Genomic DNA, 17,466 nt, shown 5'->3' on the forward strand with positions numbered 1-17,466 from the left:
GAGCCCATGCTGTCCCTCTTCATCAGTTTGGTTTCCGTGCCTCTTCTCCTCTTCTTTATCCTTTCTTTTCTCTGTTTCTGTGTGCTCTGGCTCTCAGTGGGCTCTCAGTCTGATCTGTGCTGGAGTGGAGAGTGTGGAGTGGGCTGGTGGATCCGCTTCTGTCTGTTCACTGCGAGGTCTGTGCCGAAGATAGCACAAATCAGTGCGCGCACGCGTGTGTTTGTGTGTGTGTGTCAGATAGAGAGAGTGAGAGAGAGAAGCTGGCTGACAGGATGCGGTGAAGAGGCTAGGAGCTGTAGGACTGAGAGGCGGAGAAGGGCAGGAAGAGAGAATGCGTGTGTGTGTGTGAGAGAGAGAGAGAGAGAGAGAGAAGGGAGGAGAAGGGAGGGGAGGGAATGAGAGGCTGCTGACGACATAACACATACACTCTGCTCTCTCACATAAATAGAAGAACATTGTAGCATACACATTTTGCCATCTCTTGCATGCATTCACATCATTTGCACTCTCGCATCACACACATCCACACACACACACACACATGCACACACACACACACACAAACACATTTCCTTTTCTCTTTTTCTTTTTTTTTCCAAACTCAGAGCAAACCTAATTTGGAGTCACCTCACTCATAACCTGTCCTTGGCTTGGAATCGCTGTCCCTGTAGAGGATGGCAGCAGCACAGCCTGGAGTGAGAGTGTGTATGTATGTGTGCCTCAGTTTGTGTTTGGGGTCTAAATCCCTGGTAGCTTTGCCTGTGCGATTAGCTGCATTAGAACGATAAAAGACGGCATTTCCACAGCTGGGCATGAGCCCCTTCACTAACTCTAAACACACACACACACATTTCACTCACTCAACCTAAACATGGCTCCTCTAACTGTCTCTTCCTCATTCACACTCACCATACTTGTCAAAGTCCAGTCATATTAATGTGTGTGCGTGTGTGTGCGTGTGTGTGTGTGTTCAGAGGGAGAGAGAAAGAGAGAAGTTACAGAAAGGTGTACTGATAAAACACAGCTGCTGTTTTTAATGGGGACACAGAGCAGGGAGTGACTGTGTTGGTTTTTTTAAATAGGTAACCTAGATTGAGCTGTGTGTTACAGCACATAGTGAACAGCTACTCAGGAAACGGGGAAAGATTCAAATAAGAAAGACATGAGACCAGACCGATGAAAAGATCTTAATCACATACTCACTCAAAATCACTCAAAAACATTACATTATTGTTTTTGTTTCACTCAGGCGTGTTGTGTACATAAATGATTTAATCTTTGTCATTTTCAACGTATGAGTCCACAGCTTAGATCCAGTTAATATTGCAATATCAAAGACAGCTAAATGACACTGAATGAGCTTTTAGTGGGAAATAGTTTTGTTTCCTAGAATGGCAGTACTGTTGTGAATTCAGTACAGTAAATTCTGAACATAATACTGATACTGGTTAACACCCACCGTTTTATGACACACTCCTGACTGAAATCCTTCCAGTTGTGCAAACTAGACTGTCCATTCACAGCAAATGTGGTTTATTGGACTTCTGTTTTTTTAAAAAAAAAAAAAAAGACTGTGATTGAATTGAGTCACATTCACGCAGTTGCCTTCATAAAATATTATTATTTTCGTTTCCGGGTCTATGACTTACATTTTTTAATAAGGAGGGAGGATCTGACTCATTGATTGATGTTTAAAGTCTTTATAAGGAAGGACTCTCTGCAGAGAGACCTGTTATGACCAACCTCTCCTTTCCTCAGAGCCACCCTCAGCAACCCTTCTGTTCATTTCCAACCAATTACCGCCGCTCCTGGTTTCCATGACGATGCTCCAAGCAGCCATTTGGCTTTTATTGGAGGTGCTGTGTCAGAGATGTTTACGGGCATTCTCTATCGCTTGAGACAAACTGGATGTTTTTTGTTTCTTTGTTTTTTCCCCTTTTTTCCATCTCACTGGTCACTAACATCACTGATGTATTACAGGAAGTAAACTCTTAAAAAATACAAAAAACGCTACTGGGGATGAAACTCTGCTGTCTCTGGGTGACGTCTCACACTCACAGCACTCTTGGTGTGTCTGCATTTGAAGCTTTACCTTTGAGATCCAGTACTTATCAGTCATACAATGATTATGCACATGTCTATCAGTACACTATCAAGGGTATTGACCTAAAGAGTCTACACACAGACACTTAATTCAGACCAAGCAGAACTCGTACGTCACATAAGTGCTCCCCTGGGATGTTAGTAATTCATGACTTTAATCCCGGTGAGTAACTGTCCCTGTTCTGCACTGATTGCTGCAGTCTTTTGTTTGCTTCCGTGCAACCGGCCCGATCCACACAGGTCTTTAATTAGTAGGAAAGCGCTGGCTGTTCCAGAGGTCTCAAGTGACCCAGAGATAACACAAGTAAAGACAACAGCATGAACTGCAAGCCAAGAGAAAGCCAGAGCTGCAGAGTCGAGTCACACTGAGATTACCCGGACACCACCACATCCATCACTCTACCACTGCTATGACATTTAATGACATGTTTACTATGGTTATATGGGATATATTTTACTTATAGAGATAAACTCCAAGGCTAGGGACACCACTAACTTAATGGGTAGACAAAATGATAAGACTCCTCCATGTCACAATGAAAGATACCTTGTAAGTGAGCACTGTCTGCCTTTAGTTTAGTAATCCTTGGGATGTTGAATGAGGTTGTAGCCACCTAGTGGTGGACGTAATAATGACGTTTTACCACATCTTGGTGATTCTCAACTCCAGTCCTGGGGGCCCACTGTCCTGCACATCTCTGCTTTAACTCTTCATTATCACATTTAATTGAGCTAATCAAGGGCTTGATGATTAACTGATCAGTGGAATCTGGTGTCAGTCCTGAGTTAAAACCAAAATGTGCAGTACAGTGCGCCCCCCGGGACTAGAGTTGAGAATCACTGGGTTACACTAAAGCAACACATCCTTAAATTCAGTTAAAGTGTGTGAGAGGAGTGTGGAAAAAGTGAAAAAGAGAGAGCAAAGAGGTAATGAGAATTATATTTTTTGTTGTGGAGTTTTACTGTATTAAAATTTTTTGTAACTTTGCAGCAAACTGTTGGTTAAATTGGATTGCTTGATGAATAGAAAAATTATTAGCACGTGAGCTATTTTTAGATTAGTCAGACCTAGTATCTCGCTGACTGGAATAAACAAAAATGAACTAAGCTTTAATTGAAATTGAACCACACCATAAAATACAATGGTTTCTGATTTATACAAAGTCCTCAGAGGACAATATGAGTAGTGGTTAATTAGTAGAGAGAAGAGGATTCCAAGCATCTGTGTGTGTGAAGTGAAACATCATTAAAACTGTGATTAAAAAGGTACTCTGAGGAAATAAAGGAATACAAACTGTCACAAAGCAACATCACAAAAATATGAAACAATTTGAAGGGATTTTGCATGTCCACACTCAGGAAATGAGGTGTTCACACATGATTGTAAAAGAACTGGTTCATGAAACTTTGAGGAATTGCAGCAGTTGGAGGAGCCAATAGGAACCTTTAACACAGCTCACATAGGATTACATTGGAGTACTGTGATCCAGCAGTACCTTCCTATTCATGAAACATTCACATTCCTCATTCAAACAAACCTCTATTACACAGTTCAGACTGTAAACCCAAAGTCATGCTGTGTTTAATCAAATGTGATTTTTAACGGTTTTCTCTGTCCCCTAAACTGCAGGTAGAAGAGGCACCTCACAGTTAAGCCTCTTAACCATCTGGGCTCTGCTCCCAGTCTACAGGCTGGAAGACTTCTAAATATTTATTTATGTAGATGTTTTATTTCCAGTGATTCTCCCACAAGTTTGTTCATTGCGGTTCAATAAAACACCACTGATGTGCCAGGATTTTACCCATCTGTGACATGCCACAATAACGATTATCATGTTTGAGGAGACAGCCATTATGGTAGTTTGTTTGGTCCTGTGATCAGAGCTCATGGCCATCGTGTCCACAGCAGAAGGAGCAAATCCTAAAAATGTGCTTTATTGATCTGCCATGCATTCAAGATGAGATGAAGCCTTTGTTGCATTGATCGCACCTCGTTTGACTTGGCAGGTTAGAAAAGAAGTGAGCTGAACTGTGTGCCACTGAAATCGATTATGTAATTGAGTACCTTTACACTTGAATCTGTATTCAGTCTCGCAGTTTGTCAAGTTTCTGGAGCGCACTTGATCAAAGCAAGACATACACTACTAATTAATAACTGTGGAGGCAAATAAATGATATTCCTAGTTTTATAAAGCACTGTAAGGTGAGACTGCTCACTTTCAACAAGATAACAACATCACCAGAGTAACCCAACAACCCACAAAATAACAGAAGGAGGACAAAAACAAGAACATTACCCATTATAAGAACAGTCCGTGTTAAAAAGATGAAGAATGTCATTTTTTTCTTTACAAATGACCAAATGTATGAGAATAAACCAAACTGAGTCAAACAGTTACTTTATTTATGTTCAGGTAAAAACATGAACCTGATGCAGTAAATTATTGCAGATCTTAGAAACCAGCACATGAACGATGGGACCTGGAGAGCGCACAGTGGCGCCCCACTCTGGCCACTGACTGCAGTGCACACCAAGGTTTGTTCCAAGCCAGCAGAGCAAAAAATAAACTACAGCAAGGAAAATACAAAGAAACAAGGAACAACAATAAGAACAATAGAAATTTTTTTAAAAAGGTAAAGCAGACATCCCACCTCAAACCGGGTGTGAAAACTGCATATAAACTTTATTCCATAAATGAACTTCTTTTGAAATGCTATCCAGCCATGAAACAATAAAATGAGACCAGCCAATTTTTTTGTGTTTTTCTTTTGTTTTGTATTCTTATGTGCTCAGCTACATTATGGGCTTGGGCAACGGCCACCTCAGCCAACACCATATATCAGGCCCGCTGCGCAATCGCGCAATTCAGTCCCCAACAGTCCAGCAGATGCACACTACTCTAACCCCAGAGGAGCCAACAAGAAGGCTGTACATGTCTGCCTTAATGTAGGTGATTACAAAAAAAAAGAGAGAGAGAGAACAGAAAGAACCCGAGGAGAGGAAGTCATGATTTTTTTTGTGTGGGGCGGTTTCTGTGGCAGAAGGCATTCTGAGTGTGGATGTGAGATCAGGAGAGGTGGAAGGACTGCTGGGCCTCACGGGCGGCTATCAACAGTTTCTCACGCATGATCTCGATGCTAGAGTAGTCAGGCAGCTTCAGGTAGTTCACACACGTCATGACTGAGGGCAGGAAGTCATCCAGGTTTTCCGTTGATTGGAATGTCTTCCGTCCAATAGTGACCGGGGGGTTCAAACTCCGGAATCCCGACAGGGACAGTTAAAGTGGTGTTAGTACCATGGTAAATATCTATAAGAAAGTGAAAGCAGAGGGAAAAATGAACTGAAGTTGGAGAAAAGGGCTGATGGATGTGACGTGTTCCACCTCCTACAGGCAGTCTGGGGCTTCCTGTGACAAACTGCAGAAAGAGTCTCTACTGCTCAACATCAAAACTACTGAGGATCTCAAACAGGAAGTGCACTGCACGGCTGTGCGCGCACACACACGCACACGCATATGCACACGCACACGCATACGCACACGCACACGCACACGCACACGCACACGCACACGCACACGCAAAGACAAGTTTAGAGATCGCTGATTTGTTAGAATAAACACCAATAATCAAAAACTACGTTTTTGAGATATGCTTTTAGACTTTTCCCAGATTGGCAACAGTTGCCTGCCCCAGAGCACAGCTGTGTGTGTTTGGACCCGTTGTGAAAGTTTGTTCCTGTCATGTGTGTAGCCGTGGTCAGGTCTACAACACTCCATCAGAGTTTTCACATCCCAGGTCTCTGACTTACTGCCACACAACAACTGGTCCAGCTGCAGGAGAAAAGAGAGAGTGATGAGAAAGAATGAAAGCTAGAGATGTGACACACATAATAGAGGACATACTCACCTCTTCAGGGTAGAAGTACTGCAAGCGATGTGGAGGGAAGACTGACTCGAAGCCTTCCCTAAACGACTCAAACTGCCTGGGCACGCCCTCATTCAGGGTCCAGTACACAGCCAGCTAGAGATGGAAAGACAGAGTGAGCAGGAGAGAGAGAGAGAGAGCGAGAGGCTCATCAGGCAAAACCGATGGGTGACGTTGTGTGTGTGTGTGTGTGTGTGCCTCTCTGTGTGTGTGTGTGTGTGTGTGTGTGTGTGTGTGTGTGTGTGTGTGTGTGTGTGTGTGGACTAAAGCCCTTACTCTGAGATATTCCTCCTGGTTGTCGATGGTGACAGGGACGTCTTTACCGCCTTTCTTCATTTCAATGTTAGGGAAGCCAGGGAGGGTGAAGTCCAGACCCAGATCCTCCACTGTACAGCCATTCATGTTCAGACTTTCCAGAGCCTGCTGCGGTCAAATATCATCACACACACACACACACACACTCACAAACACAGGCGCACACACAGGATATGAAGCCAAATCAGAGGGCCAGGCATATTGGTTACATTAGAGCTGGGGCAAAACCACGCATGCGTGTGTCTCTCTGGCCCTGTGAAGCCAGAGGTACATGAGCAGCCAAAGCCGAGGCCTGTACCCTGAGGGTAGCAGGTCCCATTATTCTGACATGGACTGGAGGCACAGGGATCCACTTTCTTTTCACACAAACTGCCCTGGTACCCTGAGAGACAGAGAGAGAGAGAGAGAAAGAGAGAAAGATCATTCTTGGCTATTCACTACTTGCTCTGTCTTCCTACATTCATTTATAAAATACCTTCAAAGGCAGTCCCTCACAATGATAAGCTATAACCACAGTCAAACCTGTCAGTGTTCCTCTGGTGTATTGCAGTGTGTGTGTGTGTGTAAGTTTGTGAGTTACAGTCTCCTCTCTCAAACACATGCAGGCCCTAGCAGACCCCCGCAGTTTTCCCCATTTGCCACGTTATAAATGTCAGTTACTGAGAGAGAATTACAGACTTTGCCCACAGCTCCATCCATCACAGTTATCCTCTGGGAGCTCCTCTGTGCATTAGCCAGATGAAACTCACACCAGCTGCCAGAGCCAACACGGCTGTACTTCATGCTTAACAAAAAGGAAGTACAGATAACAGACAGTTCTTAGCGTCTTTCTTTGTGTATTTTTTTTGCTATCTTGCTCTGTTTCTGTCTGCCTGGGACTGCAAGTTATGATAGACAGAACCCATCAGAATACTCCAGCCCTCAGGAGCCTGTTCAAGGCTTCATGCCAGGTGAGTACTTGTCACATAATAAATACGTGTATGTATTTTTACATGTACATATGTATGTATGTGCCTGTACCTGTATGTGACCTCTACATGTTTCTACATTTTCCATGACTAACAGTTAAAAACTGTACTGGCTAATCTAACATGGACATTAATGGGTGCTGGAGTCACCACTAGAGGGCGATCATACCTTAAGCACTATACTACTCCTCTATTTTGTCACTCTTTCTCCTTCTCTCTTTGTGCTTATTAAGAGGGCTCTACTTGGAATGTATTTTCCTGATTGACATTGTTACCTCCAGCCTCAGCAAGTATGATGACTGTCCTGAAAATGATTGGGCTTTAAAAATATCCTTTCAAAGTGCTATCAGTGGGCTTTGTCTCAGTGACAACGAAGAACTTGACCTTACTAAATGGCTTGAGAATGAGTCTGCAAAGCATGTAAAGAGAATAAGAGGTGTAGATGTAACTTACCCATCTGTAGGCTTAAAGAAAGCCTGGGAGCGAGTGGAAGAGTGTTTGGGGGCTCCAGAAGTGATAGAGAAATCACTCTTTGATAGATTGGACAACTTTCCAAAGATCAGTAAGACCCTGTGAAACTCAGAAAGCTTGCAGATTTGCTTTAAGAACTAGAAACTGCCAAGTTTGATGGTTCCCTGCCTGGTCTGAGCTACCTAGATACTGCACGTGTGATTGCCCCCATTGTAGAGAAACTTCCATACAATATCCAGGAGAAGTGGCTCTCTCATGGTTCAAATACAAAGTGGATCATGGTGTAACCTTCCCTTCGTTCTCATTCTTCTGTGAGTTTGTCTGCAGAGAGGCAAGAGAACACAATGACCCAAGTTTCAGGCTCATCACCGGTCACACAGGTCAAGCAAAGTTGGAGCAGCCACTTAAGAGACAAAACAAGCTCATAATATCTGTCAGACAGGAGACCATCAGATTGACTCAGGTAACACAACAGTCGATGTCAACAAAAAACGCCCACTGCACAGGAAACCGCATCCTTTAAATTGATGTACAGGGTTCCTCAACAAGCCTGCTGAGGAGCGCAAGTCTTATCTCAAAGAAAATGGCATCTGCTTTAGATGTTGCTCCACCATGACACACAGAGCAAAGGACTGTAAGGCTGTCATCAAATGTACAGAGTGCGAGAGCCACAGTCATGTCCCAGTTCTTCATCCACGACCTGTTCCATCAACCCCCCTTTGAGCATGGCGGGGAGGGAGAAGGCAGAGAGGGAAAGGAGGGACTTGGTCAGCCAACTGTCACCTCACCCAGGGTTGGAATGGAAGATCCTGCTCCAAAATCTGCCTTGTAAAGATTTTCCCTAAAACACCCCCAGCAAGAACCACAAGAGCATATTTTGTGCTAGATGACCAGAGTAACAGTTCACTTGCCAGGTCAGACCTCTTCAACACGTTCAATATCAGAATCACCACTTACGCTCAGCACATGTGCAGGCACAACAGAGATGTCTGGCAGGAGAGCCACAGGGTTTGTCATAGAGTCCTTAGATAGAGCCACAACCATAACACTGCCCACATTGATCGAGTGTAACAACGTTCCAATTGACAGAGCTGAAAGTGGCTGTGCATCACTCTCACCCCAAGCTGATCTCCCATTGCATTTCACCCTTAGAGTCTGGAGCACATATTCTTGTCTTACTGGGCTGTGACATCCTCAGAGTTCATAAGGTACGAGAGCAGTGAAATGGTCCGCATGATGCTCCTTATGCTCAGAGGCTTGATTTGGGGTGGGTCATTGTAGGGGAGGTGTGCTTAGGTACCACCCATAAACCAACAGCCATCCATACTTACTGAACTAATGTCCTGGAAAACAAACGTCCATCTTTTCTCAGCCTATGTCCTAACAGAGTTAGTGTCAAGGAGAAGTATGGTTACGGAGCTGCACACCAGTTCTTCTCTGTGCCCGACATGTCCACTCTACATAATTGCTCCTTGGGCAGCAAAATCTTTTATGTGTCTAAGGATGACAACAAAACTGGGCTTTTTCTGTGGAAGACAGACTCTTCTTAGAGGTCATGGACCGAGAGATGTTTATGGATGATAGGAACCACTGGGTAGCACCACTTCCATTCTGAACACTGCGTCAGTGCCTGGCTGACAGTCGTGACCAAGCGCTCACATGACTTTCCTCTCTTCAGCGCACATTGGAGAGAAAGTCAGAAATGAAGAGTCACTTTATAACTTTCATGCAGAATGTTTTGGATCGCAATCATGCAGAGCAAGCTTCCCCCTTACAAGCTGGACATGAATGTTTCATAGTTTCAGTGTAAGAGAAGAACACCGAGACTTTCTTCGTTTCCTTTGGTATTAACAAAACGATTCCAGCAAAGGCATATGTAAGTACTGTATGAAAGTTGGGCGGTACGTTGGCGCAGTGGGTAGCGCTGTCGCTTCACAGCAAGAAGGTCTCGGGTTTTGATTCCCGGCCAGGCGGCCAGGGTCCTTTCTGTGTGGAGTTTGCATGTTCTTTCCGTGTCTGCGTGGGTTTCCTCCGGGAGCTCCGGTTTCCTCCCACAGTCCAAAGACATGCAAGTTAGGTGAATTGGAGACACTAAATTGCCCCTAGGTATGAATGTGTGTGTGAGTGTGTTTGTCTGTGTGTCTGCCCTGCGATGGACTGGCGACCTGTCCAAGGTGTTTCCCAGCCTTTCGCCCTATGAGCGCTGGGATAGGCTCCAGCACCCCCGCAACCCTAATCAGGATAAGCGGCTTAGATAATGAGTGATTGAGAGTGAGTGAGTGTATGAAGGTTCATGTATTTGGCAATAGCCCCTCTTCTGTAGTTGCCAAATACAGCCTTCGATGTGCCACAGCTGTCGGAGAAAAAGAGCATGGGTCTGACGCCAAGAAGTTTGTAGAAAGGGAGTTTTATGTTGATGATGGAATCTTATCAAGGACCACAGCCAGAGAAGCCATTGACCTCCTAAAGCGCACATAGAAGATGCTTGCCTTGTCAAACCTGAGACTTCACAAAGTTGCCTCCAATGGCAAGGAACTCATGGAAGCCTTTCCTGCTGATGACTGTGCAAAGGAACTCAAAGACCTTGGTCTGGACACAGACTCAGTGCCCATCGAGCGCAGCCTCGGATTGCGATGGGATCTGAAGAAGGATGTATTCACCTTTCAGGTCGCAGATTTGACAGAACCCTTCACACGGCGGGGTGTTCTAGCCACTATCAATGGCCTTTCCGATCCATTGGGCTTTGCTCCACCCATCACCATACAGGGAAAGAACCTGTTGACAGAGCTCTCTAGTGAGGCCTTGGACTGGGACTCTCTTCTTCCTGGCAGACAAGGGATGCTCCTGGTTCTTCAACCCACCTCATTCATCCCACATGGGTGGATCCTGGGACCAGATGATTGAGATATCCAGATCTATCCTTGATGCAATGCTTCTCCGGGCTGGCCACCCACATCTAACTCACAAAGTTTTGTCCGCACCCATGGCAGAGATGACGGCCATCGTAAACTCCAGACCTCTCACCAGTGCTGCAGTCCTCAAAATTGGTCTTGGTCTCAAGACCAGTCTCGAGACCACCTCTTGAAGGTCTCAGCCTCGTCTCAGAATCAACCTCATTTTTACTCGGCCTTTTCTCGGTCTCGGACATAGAGGACTCAGAATTTTATTTCAAGGCCGGTCGAGACCACAACTGAGGGGATATCACTAAATTGCCTATGTGTTAACATCATTACTGTGATTGGATGTAAAACTTCCTGCATCAAATGCAACGAACAACATGACTCATTACTAATTAGAAATTTTTGTTACTGTTAATGGCTGTCACCACTCCCAGGCCCCCTTCACAAGCATTCCAAGAAAGTGAGTGAGGGAGACAGGAGAAGAAGCCATGGCTGTCTGGGAGCGGGAGGATATGCCAGCCAAATCTTCTGTAATAAAATTTGGCTATCTAAACCACAAAGAGTTCATCAGCAAAACAACGTCCAAAAGAAAACACACAGTAGTATGTAAGATCTGCAATACAACGCTTACTGAGACGGCTGGGACAACGTCAAACTTTTATCGGCACTAAGAAGGTAAGCTAAGTGACGCTAGCAAAGCTAGCTGATGTTAGTAATCTGTCTCTGTACCAAAACTGTTCAGAAATCTCTTCACCCCTCACCCATGGAGATTTAGCGAATATAAGCTATACATATTACATGCCTATATATATACTGTATGTTTCATGTAGCTAATGAAAAGAAAGTTAAGTTACATCAACGTTAGCTAATGTCAGCTGCATACCCCTCCCGAACGCTACACGAGAGAACTAGCCTAGAGATGTGAAAGCAGAGAGTGGAGACCGATTAATGCGCCTACACTTCTATGAAAATTTTACATATTAAATAGGCTGCTTTGCCTAGCCATAAGCACACGGCACGTTACTTTAAGAGTGCTAATTTTGAGTTCGAATACACAGTTTCAGGTCAAATATATAACTTTTTACCTAGTCAAACTACTGCTTGTGTGTTTTGAGAATCGTGAGTTCCTCTCTCTCTGGCGCACACAGTCACTCAATCTTTCCCACACTGAGTGTTAGGTACTTAAACGAAAAATACACATCTACCTGTGGGAGAGACTCCCCGGTCAGGGCCAGATGTGACCGAGTCCCTTTTCCACACTCAGTGCTCTACGTCCTATATTAAGTTCTTCTTTTTTTAAAAATAAAGTTTCAAAAAGCAGTCAAAGTCTTCAGGAGTCCGATGCAGTGTAAGTTTATTGCATTCAGCAGTGAACAAAATACAGCAAACTGAGTCAGGTCCCGGGGAGTGACTGAATACAATACAGAAAATCATGCACTTATATCTAAAATTTTACCTGCATGCTAAACCTATGTAACCAATAAATGCATAACACGGTTGTATGGTAACACCCCTTACATCATCGGTGTTTTGCATGGTCCAACCCATTCGCTTCCAGAAATTTCCCCAGATTTTCCCAGAATTCATTATTCCATACACCATTATTTCCGGATTGTCCTTGTTTGGTTAAATAAAAAAATAATATTCAACCGTGTCCTCATTTTACCTCGGATACCCAACCATGTCCCCAATTTCACCTCAGACACTTTACCCTTAATGCAGGTGTTAACTATCCAGTTTCAACTTACAGAGGCCTTCTTCCATTTTAGAGGCCTTCTTACATTTCTCCAACATACCCCTTTCTGTGGAAGTTTAATCACCTTAAAGATTATTCAGTGTTATAGTAAGAAAATTAACTGGTTTGGCCATATCATACCATATCAACCATATTCTTGTTTGACTATCGGAAAAACTTGGTTGCCATAATGCCCTTGCTGTGTATGTATTGTGTTGATCCACACATTTGTTTTCTAATACGGTAAACAGATTTTACATAAATTTATGAAGTTTTGATACTTTTGCTTTCTGTGCATCTTACACCATTATTTTTAAGACTGCTCTTTTGATGTGAGTGATGTTCATATGACCAAATATCTTACTGATTCTGCCTTCCTGACTTTAGCATCCTTAACCCAACTATAGCATCCTTAACACAGAAAGCGCAGGTATACAGCCTACATTCCCCAAGGCAACAAGCCATCAGTGAAACTGATGGCTTGTTGATAATTGGGTCTTGTCTGCCTCCGTTACTTGTGGAAAATGGACATTTTAAACACTTTCTTGAGATTATGGATAGTAAATAAACACCAGTCTCTAGAAAAAACATTTCTGAGAGACGGATACCAGTGTTGTTAAGGAAGGCCAAGGAATCTGTTTTGGAGAAGCTGGAGACCGAGACATCTGTGTCATTAACAACTGATGTCTGGTCCGATTGCAGGCTACGCTCCTTCCTTGGAGTGAATGGCCATGTGTGCTACAAATCAAAGGATTCCTATGCACTCGAATCCTACTTGCTGGACTGTAGGCCTTTTACAAGTAGACATAGTGGGGAGTGAATTGCCTCTGCCTTTGATGAGATCACAGAGGAATGTGGTGTCTGTCAGAAGATACATAATATCATCACACACAATGCTGCCAATATGAAATGCGCTTTCAAAGTTCACATGCCACAACAGCAGGCTGACGACAGTGAGAGTGAAGAGGATAATCTAGATGATGAGCACTTATGGATTCAGTGGAAGACACAGGATTACCCTGGTCATCGGCTGAGCATCTTTCCTGCTTTGCCCACTTTCTGGTTGTGAGTGACAGCATGAAGGAGGTTAGGGCCATCTCCCACACCATAGCCAAAACATCATGGTTCACAACTCTGTTACATAGCAGCTCACAATTCAGAGGCAAATTTGAGGCTGTGTTTGACACTAATAAGACTATTCCAGCAACAAACACCGCTCACTGGAACAGTACTCGCAAACAAGTGCAGGCCCTCACAGCTCTGGACCACAAAGCCTTGAATGAAATATGCAGCAAGGTCTATGAGGATGTGGTGTTTAGTACTCGTGAGTGGAACCAGCTGAAGAAACTGAGTGCAGTTCTTGCACCATTCTCCGAGGCAACAGACTTGACAGAAGGAGAAATCAGTTACCATTAGCATGGTGGTTCCAACTGTCCTGGACTTGAATACATACCTCCTCAAAATGGAGGAGACTTGAATGCAGTGCCCGCCATTAGTCAAGCCCTCTGGCAGTATGTGGTGAAAAGATTCACTGGAATCTTTACAAAAACGAATATGGCCAAAAAGAGCGGAAGAGAGGAACCTTTTAACCACAATGTGTAGTTTTTGGCTACCATGCTGGATCAACAGTTTGGCTTAAGCTGGGTGGATCTGGATGTTACCGATGGGGGAAATGCAACATCAGCGTAGAAGTTCAAAGATGAACTGAAGAAGACATACAGGTTTGTATACATTTTCATCTGGTGAAAAAAGTAGTCTTGTCATTTGCAAAACTAAGAATCTTAAACTGTCTTAAATTAAATTTTATAAATAGTAGCCTTTAAAAAGCCTTAAATAGTCTTAAGGTTGAATTCATGGAGCTTTAATTTCTTCTGTTTATTTTTGACTTAAAAATATTGTAAAACTCTTGGTCTACTGAACCTTATACTGTCTTTATATTTTTGCTGGGAACATACCTTTTGTAGATAAACCAAACTCACTTTATACTTGCCTGTCATAAGTCACCTGAACAAAGAAATTGAGGAAAATTCTTGTACTTGCCTGTCCCAAGCATTTTTTTAAAAAGTAGGCTAGTTAGATTTATTACAATAGCACCTTGTTGTCTAACCTAAAGAAATAGCAGTTCATGGAATAATCTAATTGCTAACCTGCCATATTCCTGCCTAATCCATATTTCTGCCTAAAACTGACCTCTGCACTGGACCAAATATCCAGTACTTAAATTTATATTAACACACAATGCTTATTTGAATAAGAAAAAGATGACTTGTCTAAAAATCAGTCTTAATTTTTTTTTTTTAATTTGTGTTATAAAGGTCCTAAAAGTATTAAATTTAACTCTCTGATACATGCAGACACCTTATGCCTTTGAATCTAACCCAGTCATTGTGTTTGTGTATTTGTTTGTGTTTTTCAGACACTTTGATCTCAGAGGTGGAGAACATGATAGACAATGAAGGAGATGTAACTGACACAGAAGCCATGAATGTGGATCCACCCAGTCATTTGCCACCAGTCAAAATGCCTGTGCCTTCTATCCCGCTACAAGGCACACAAGAAGCGCAGCTCAGCCCAGGATTCAAGTCTTGTAACACAGATTAGCAAATACTTTGATAATAATAATAATAATAATAATAATATTTATTTAGAACCCAATACAATGAACCCAATTTTATAGTCTCAAAGGGCTTTACATGTCTATAACAAAGTCAAAGCAAAATTATATCATGCATAAGTTCGAGAAAATTGATAAGTCTTTAGTTTTGTTTTAAAGGTATTGAGAGAGTTTGCTTCTCTAACTTCTTTAGGTAAACCATCCCAAAGGAAGGGAGAGCGGTAGGAAAAGGCTCGGTTGCCAGCGGACTTCTTTTTAACTGTTGGAATGACTAACAATCCAGAATCTTGAGAGCGCAGGGTGCGAGATGGGTTATAGGGTGTAATTAAGCCAGACAGGTAGGAAGGCGCAAGCCCATGTAAAATTTTATATGTTAATAAGAGGACCTTAAAATCTGCCCTTGCATGAATTGGGAGCCAATGAAGTGAAGCCAGGACGGGGCTAATGTGATCAAACTTCTTTGTTCGGGTCAGAATTCTAGCAGCAGCATTCTGGACCAGCTGAAGACTATTGGTACTAGAGGCAGGCAGGCCAGAGTAAAGAACATTGCAGTAATCGAGGCGAGACGTGATGAATGCGTGAACAATGGTCTCTGCATCAGCCATACATAGAAAGGGCCTAATTTTAGCAATGTTACGGACATGATAAAAGGCAGTTTTGGTTGTGTTCTTGATATGAGTGACTAGCGAGAGACTAGAGTCAAAAATCACACCAAGGTTCTTAGCTGAAGAGTTTTGAGAGATGATGCAGTTGTCAAAATTTAGAGTTAGATCACTAAAAAGATGCTTATGCGTAGGGGGACCAATGACCAGCATTTCAGTCTTGCCTGCGTTAAGCTTTAGGAAATTTGAAGACATCCAACCCTTAATAGCACAAAGACATGCCTCAAGGTTAGCCAATTCAGAGCGGTCATTATGCTGGATAGGTAAGAAAATCTGAGTATCATCAGCATAACAATGGAAGTTAATGTTGTAACTACGAATAATGTCACCCAAAGGGAGCATGTAAATCGAGAATAGAAGAGGGCCAGGGACTGATCCCTGAAGAACACCATAGTTAAGCTTGTGGTATTCAGAGGTCACATTATTATAGTGGACACACTGCTTTCTCTCAGAGAGATAAGATTTAAACCAAGAGAGCGCCAGGCCACGAATGCCAATTTGGTTTTCCAAGCGCTTTAACAATATAGAGTGATCGACCGTGTCAAATGCTGCACTCAGATCAAGCAGAATAAGAACAGAGGTAGCACCAGCATTCATGGCTAATAAAAGATCATTAGTTACTTTAGTAAGGGCGGTTTCAGTAGAGTGAAAACACCTGAAGCCTGATTGAAATATTTCAAACGGACTGTTAGAGGACATATGGGCTATCAGCTGAGCAGCTACAATTTTTTCAAGTATTTTAGAAAGAAACGGGAGATTAGAGATCGGCCTATAATTATTTAAGGCTTCAGGGTCAAGATTTGGTTTTTTAAGTAAAGGCCTGATCACGGCTGTTTTAAAAGAGGAGGGAACAATACCAGATTTAAATGACATATTTAGAGTCTTTAGGATTGTTGGGCCAAGAACCGAGAAAAGCTCCATATAAAGTTTAGCAGGTAGGGGATCAAGGAGGCAAGAGGCTGGTTTAGCAGAGTGCACCAATTTGGACAGCGCGTCTAGAGAGATAGGGTTAAATTGAGTTAAAGGCTGCATATCCTGACTAATCTTAGGCGCAGTAACAGAGAGCGTACAGGCAGTCTGATGCCATCTGTGACTCTGACACTGACAATGCACTTGTCCTCTGGGCCAAAAACCATGACAGATTCCCATAACTCCATACATTGGCACTGAAGATGTTGTCAGTCCCCGCCTCCTCTGCACCAGTGGAGAGGGTTTTTAGTAGAAGGGGCATTATGATGAGGCCCCATTGTGCACGTTTAGGTCACAGAATGTTGCAATCTCTTGTCTCTCTAAAATGCCACCAAACTCTACTTTAAACTCATTTCCCATTGATGTCATTTTTTTCAGGCCATGTTTTTGTAGTGTTTAGCACCCACCCCTTCATGTGTTTATCCTTGGTGGTGAGCTTGGACTTAGGAAGAGTGTTTTGCCACTGCATTTTGTTCAGGTTTGGCATATGATGTCATCATTTTGGAAACTGTTCCCAATGAACCAATTTTGTAATTTTATGCACGAAACACCTGCAGTTAGGCCAGTGAATGTTTGACCTCTTTGGATTAGGTATCTTATGTTGCTTTGAAAACATGTAAAAGTGGAGATGGTCAAACCTCAAAAGCAAATTTAAATCTGTAAAACAGAAAACTCTTGTCTGTATTTCAAACTCTTGATGATTGTTCCTTAACATCAATATTTCACATATAATCACTATATTACCTCTATTATTGTTTTCTACTTGTTGAAAGAGTCCACAAGCTTCAATATATCTCAGGTATTT

The 17,466-nt window shown here is 42.9% G+C and overlaps 1 protein-coding gene across 1 annotated transcript in view; it reads right to left on the minus strand.

Annotated features, from left to right (window-relative positions):
• dner (delta/notch-like EGF repeat containing) overlaps window positions 1-8 on the minus strand; it is a 38,484-nt gene extending 38,476 nt beyond the window's left edge. The window contains exon 1 of the mRNA XM_030765184.1: window positions 1-8. This exon is cut by the window's left edge and continues 256 nt beyond it. Coding sequence (XP_030621044.1) covers window positions 1-8 — 8 coding nt within the window.
• Between the last annotated feature and the right edge of the window lie 17,458 nt (window positions 9-17,466).

This window comes from Chanos chanos, chromosome 2, assembly GCF_902362185.1.
Source record: "Chanos chanos chromosome 2, fChaCha1.1, whole genome shotgun sequence".
NCBI classification, from domain to species: Eukaryota; Metazoa; Chordata; class Actinopteri; order Gonorynchiformes; family Chanidae; genus Chanos; species Chanos chanos.